The sequence below is a fragment of the Notothenia coriiceps genome, unplaced genomic scaffold (genome assembly GCF_000735185.1).
Source record: "Notothenia coriiceps isolate Sejong01 unplaced genomic scaffold, NC01 NC01_scaffold00036518, whole genome shotgun sequence".
In the NCBI taxonomy this organism is placed as follows: domain Eukaryota; kingdom Metazoa; phylum Chordata; class Actinopteri; order Perciformes; family Nototheniidae; genus Notothenia; species Notothenia coriiceps.
The window spans coordinates 259,992-265,991 of record NW_011369219.1 but is presented as its reverse complement, the minus strand read 5'-3'; the positions used below and the strand labels follow the sequence as shown (position 1 = coordinate 265,991).

Below are 6,000 nucleotides of genomic sequence, written 5' to 3'. Positions count from 1 at the left end.
TTTTGCATCAATCTTGATACAGGGTACTTATTATATGTTGTACTTTGGATTCCTAAAGCTTTTAGTACTAACCCATCATCCAAGGTTAGTTTTCACTATAAGTACAACATATTTTTTGGACGGACACTATAATTTACAGTTTTTTACCATGTTCAATCTGAATTTTTTTTAAATAAAAAACACCTATATTGATTCTGTCTTTTCTACATCCAACTCACAGGTTTATCATTACTTTGAGAAAAAATTATTAATTTAAACCTTTTAGAAGGGAAGATATGGTCATTTGTTTTGGGAATGTCATTTTCGAGCCTGAAACCTGAAAAACAGGCTTGGGGCCTAACAGGTTAAAATTACAATGTCAAGTTTCACTTTCACAACTGTGGTGCAGTTTGCCCTGTTTGAACCATTTCAATGCCAGTGATAACAACTAATGCCGGCCATTTAATAGGCTGATATCATTCAAAACGGGTACTAACACATTAAACAGTTCTCTCAGTGATCTTCTCTTTTTCAGTAACATACATCTAACAAAGCCATTACACTACAGACCCTTTGTTCAGTGCAATCTCTTGTTGGGGGACCTCATTTCACATAAAAAAGCAATTGCACTGCCGTGGTTTATTAGGCAATGAGACGAGGCGAGATAATGTTTTAAGTTACCTTGACGTGACTCCAGATCTTCCAATATGTGTGCAGCCCACCGGAGCTCTGTATCAGAAAAAAGATGCATGGCTGTGAACACCGAGGGGGATAATAAAAGCATGAAATTGTATATTTGTGCAATACATCCTTCTACTGTTGCTGTGGCGATGAATAAATATGATCCGACGATCGGGTCCGACTCGGTCCAGTGCCTCCTTTTAGATGGCTTTCCTTTTTTCGAAATGTATTCAAGCCCATTGGTCGGTTTAAACCCTTTAAACAGTACACATGTTTTGGACTCGATGTCTTCCATATGAATTACTGTGAGGGTAAAATATTATGAATATATACTATCTTGTAATCGGGGGAACTCTGACTCTTTTAAGACTCTATATGACCCTGTTGGAAACTTAAGTCATAGCTCTACGATTAAAGAGACTAAAGGGACTCACTGAAGATTAATTAATTTTTCTAACATAATTATTAATAAATTATAGCATAATATAATATACAATACAGAATTAAAGCCTCTGTTACCCATATTATTTTGAACCTACTTGAAATGTATGATGAATAGAAGTCAGTGAAAACATAAATAATAAATTGATTCAAAAGCATACTAAGTAACGTCTGAACTTATCGACTTCTAGGAGTTAAAAGTGTCTTTCCTTCCACTACAGGCTCTCTGCTCTCTCTCCCTGCAGGGAAAATCAATCCAATTATTACAAAAGCAATGTAGTCAAGGGCAACAACATTTTCAGACCGTTAGCATCAAGGCTGCAGGCTCCCACACCATCAGGGCATTCAGCGTATTGCAGCTGTGTGCTATTAACGTGTGCTGGATACCACGTTACACTGTGCAGCAGGGGGGGGGGCTTTGGTGCTTATTCCAGACAGCTTCCTTCCTCTCTTTTCCTATAATTGGCTTTATTTTTGGAACAGTAGGGGTTTCACAATCTCACACTCACTCAGTTTGAATCAGTGGTAGCAAATTATTTATTGTTTTAAACTCAGTGCCAATTTGCTTTTCCCACAAGAGAACGACTCACTCTGCAACGTTTGATTGGTTCTTCTGTCCTCATAGCTATATCACTCAACTTTTGGAGACAGCACTGAAAACATATTTTTGATAGAAGACAGCTTTATCTGTTTTCTGTGAACAACTTGCTTATCTTATCGTTTGCTTTTGAGGGAAAAAAGGGACATCTTAAAATAACCTAGACAGAATTGTTTCTTCTTAACCCAAGATTTTAGATAAGTGTCTACCTCTCAGACAGATTTTTATTTAAAAGTAAAAAGTTGTCATGAATAAATATATGATGGTATTTTATATATTTTTGATTAAAATGAGTGTGAGAGAAAACGAGAGTTACCTGGATAAAGAGAAATAAATCAATCATTTTAATGTACAAGGCGTTGCTCCTGTGTATCCAATAATGTATCATTTGAATACAAATTAGAGACCACTGAGAGGCCATATTGAATTTCCTATTGCTATTACGTGACTGTGGCCTCGCCGGTTATTAGTGCGCCATAGGGAACATCTGCCTGGTGCTCTGTGCTGTGCAGGTCTGCCACAGACAGCTTTTCAGTAGGAAATACTCATTAAAACATTCACCTCTCATCTACATTCAGAGAATAAGGGTTGGTTGTAAAGGATTTTTAAAGAGAGGTAAGTTTTTTTTTGTGAGAAATGTCTCTCTGTCGAAATTAAAACCTTCATATAAACTTTGCGATTTCATAAATTCAGCTTTAGAAAGGGATTTGTGAGGAGTAGGCAGCCTCGGTGCTGGAGAAGCTTTTGATGGAGCTATATTTGAAAAGCCTGTGTCGCTTAACATTACCGTCAGTGTGAGAAAGTTGGTGTTATGTAGAAGGCTCTGGGCTTAACACGAAATCATTCAGTGCATTTAAGTTTCTATTCTTTTTCAAACTGCCTAAGCAGAGCCCTGAATAGAGCCTGGCGTTTCTACATCAGGACTGTGTCTCTGTCAGGGTGAAGGCTGTTTTCACGGATGCTGCTTCAGGGCTTGTTTGTGTTTGGGCGCTTTACATTCTGTGACTTTGACAATGACATTGACTTAAACTGTCGTTCTGGCTTTTATGGAGTAGACATCTGCAAGACTAAAGGTGCAGTATGAAGGAGCCCAGCTAGAAATCTTTGGTTCTAAAAACATTCTGAGAATGTTAGTCATTGTTCTAGGAAGGTTTTCAGCGGGAAGTTTTTGTTTGGTTCCCAGAACGTTCTTCTGAAAGGTAGGATAACGTTCTCTAAAAACATTCTTAAAATGTTTGGTGATAACATTGTTAGAACATTATGCCCTCCTATTCTTAAAACTTTTTCAGCGGGAAGTTTTTGTTTGGTTCCCAGAATGTTCTTCTGAAAGGTAGGATAACGCTCTCTAAAAACATTCTTAAAATGTTTGGTGATAACCTTCTTAAAATGTTTTTGAAAACATTGTTAGAACATTATGCCCTACTATTCTTAAAACGTTTTCAGCAGAAGCTTTTATTTTGTTTCCCAGAATTTTCTTCTGAAAGGTAGGATAACGTTCTCTAAAAACATTCTTAAAATGTTTGGTGATAACATTGTNCGGTCATGTTGCCAGTGGTGGACTGGGACTAAAAATCATCCCGGGACTCTCGACCGGCCCACTTTGGTACCGCTAGTAAATTGTCAACGGGGGGAGTGGCCCACTCCCCCCGTTGACAATTTACTAGCGGTACCAAAGTGGGCCGGTCGAGAGTCCCGGGATGATTTTTAGTCCCAGTCCACCACTGGCAACATGACCGTATGATCACCCATATTGACGCACCTAATTCCTAAACTTCTAACAGATACAACATAAACCGATCCTTCAGCCTCATATGAGCTCTCAGACACGTTCAAAATTAAACTGTCATCGCTGTCTGAGCTTGCTGCTGTGTCCGCCATCGTGCGTTTACATGCAGATGCTGGGATCCTGAACGGTGCAGCTGGAGCGCTGTGCCCGCAATGACGTAACACATAATTTGGCGGGACTTGAAGAATCCCCGAGAAGATCCAGGAAATGGTCAACAGCGAAGGGCAGATTAATGGTTATCAAAGTACAAATATCCAAAATCAGTTCAGTAACGGTTTTCAAGGGGACAATATTTACTCAAATTGATGGGTTTGGATGATGGGGGAAACTCGTGTCACAGGCTCTTTAAGAGAAACACATGTTCAAGGTTGGCATTCAAACAAAACAACTTGTTTTAGGCTTAGGTAACAAAACTACTGTTTTTATTGTCCTGCAGATAAGATCTATCCCTTTGTGATCCAGCAAATACCTCTGGACTTCTAAACACTTTCCATTGATTCTAATTTAGATAGACAAAAAAACTAATCTCATCTTTATTTCATTAGTGTCTCTATGGTCTGAGGCAACAAAAGGTAAACCTTTACACTGAAACATCAGGGCATTTTCTTAAGTAATCAGTGCAGAGAAAATATCAGTTCAATATCTTAAAACAGTTGGACGAGCCAAGTTTAAAAAAACGTATCATAAAAACTCGAATTAGAAGGAAAGGAGGACAGGCTGCCAAAAAACCTCCTATACAGTTGTTTAATTGACTTCAATGACGGAAATATTAGGCATTATCTATCTGACCAGTCATCCCTTAACTTCAACCATTCCACTGCAGTCCCTGTCTGCTCTGATGTTGATAGCCGACTTGATGAGCTCTAGTCACACAAGGGGAAATGTTGTTCTGTTATTTTGATACATTTGAAAGTTACAGGAAAACTGATTGATTAACTTCATATATGTAATCTGAAATACTTGTTTTTGCGACTGACAGGTTCAGATTGTTATTGAAGGGTCCGACAATATTAAACAAAGTAACTTACAGAGAAATACAATGTTTTTAATCACCTTATGCTCGATCCAGTCTGTTTGTTTATGGTTCTAACCAAGTTTCGCGAAAGAGTTAGGCTTATGCACATTGTTAAAATCAGCAAAATATTCAGCCGTGACATGCTTCCACCGTTGTCTCTCTGCAAAAAGTCCCCTTGGCAAGATTTAATAAGACACAAACTGGAAAAAAAAAATTCTCTGTAGGATTATTTCCATAATATTGTCAGACAATTATAATACCACATGGGCCTCTCAATGGCCGAGAAGATAACATTGCAGCACCTTTTTCTGCTGCAGTGTTCTTGTTCGATAGTGTAACAATGAAAATAATGGTTGTCCCCATTAGTCACTTGGACAAACACATGGTAAATTAAGATCCAGGTTGAAAATCCTGAAGTTTTCCTTTGAGTAGGTTCCACCATTGATAGTATACTGAAAATACTCTTACCAGTAGACCGTTTGTGTGCCTGCAGAGTCCTTTTTGACAGCGCAATTTCCTTTTGAAATGATAACGGACGGAGAGGAGTGACAGTATGGTGGCTATCAAACTTCCCAAAGAAGACGTGTTTCCCTACAGTGCTTTGGATTTACTGATGATATACTGTAGCTGCTCTTGAGCTGAGCTGTCTTAAGCTTAACATGCTCTGCGGTGTTGCTCATCTTTAAAGCAGGTTTAGCATTAAAGCTATGTATCAACAGGAAAAAAAGATTATCCCAACATATTTTCTGAGGCAAATAATGATATGTAAACCAGGAAATACAGCATGAATGTCGTCTTAAGTCATGTTCATGGGTTTGTGTGTATGTGCAGGCTTACCAAGTGCAGGCTCGGCGCAGTCTTTGTACTGCTCAGGCGTACAGTAAGAAGCATCACCTACAAACAGTTATGAAGGGGAGGAATTCAGTCAATGGTAGTGTTAAAACATCAAGTTCTTGAGAGCTTGCTGGATCAATGTAGAAATACAGCCCATTTCTTTAATGCCACAATCTTATCCAGTATTGACTTGCTCTATTTTTTATGTTGTGAGTGTTGAAGTCAGGCCAGTGACACTTACCAGGCATGTGCACCATCCGGCAGTTGCAGTTTTCTACAATGTAGCGTGTTTCACAGTCAATCCTGCAGGCGGTCACACTGTAGACCTGGAAGAACCCCGACTCAAGAGCCTTTGACTCGCACTCTCCCCACGGGGGAGGCAGATAGGTTATCTACAAGTGAGAAAGGAGTGTGGGGGTTAATTAAGGCACCAGAGTTTTTGCAGGGTTTACCAAATGAAATGCAAGACTTTCTTAATTCCAAGTGGTGCAATTAAATGAATTTTTCACAGAAACACCAGAGAAAATAATAAAGGAAAAAACAATGAAGACAATACTGCTTTAAAACAAGTGTTTACAAGCTGTACAGTACATAACAATGATTCCAAATGATACCTTATATATAATTATGGGCATCTGGATATATTGTGAAAAACGACGGATGGAT

General features: G+C 38.7%; 1 protein-coding gene across 1 annotated transcript in view; it reads right to left on the bottom strand.

Moving 5' to 3' along the window:
- The window catches only part of asic2 (acid-sensing (proton-gated) ion channel 2), a 101,479-nt gene that overhangs the window by 8,218 nt on the left and 87,261 nt on the right, over positions 1–6,000 (bottom strand). The window contains exons 4-5 of the mRNA XM_010792686.1: positions 5,576–5,726; positions 5,338–5,394 (exon numbers count right to left, since the gene is read on the bottom strand). Coding sequence (XP_010790988.1) covers positions 5,338–5,394; positions 5,576–5,726 — 208 coding nt within the window. The remainder of the gene's footprint in view (positions 1–5,337; positions 5,395–5,575; positions 5,727–6,000) is intronic.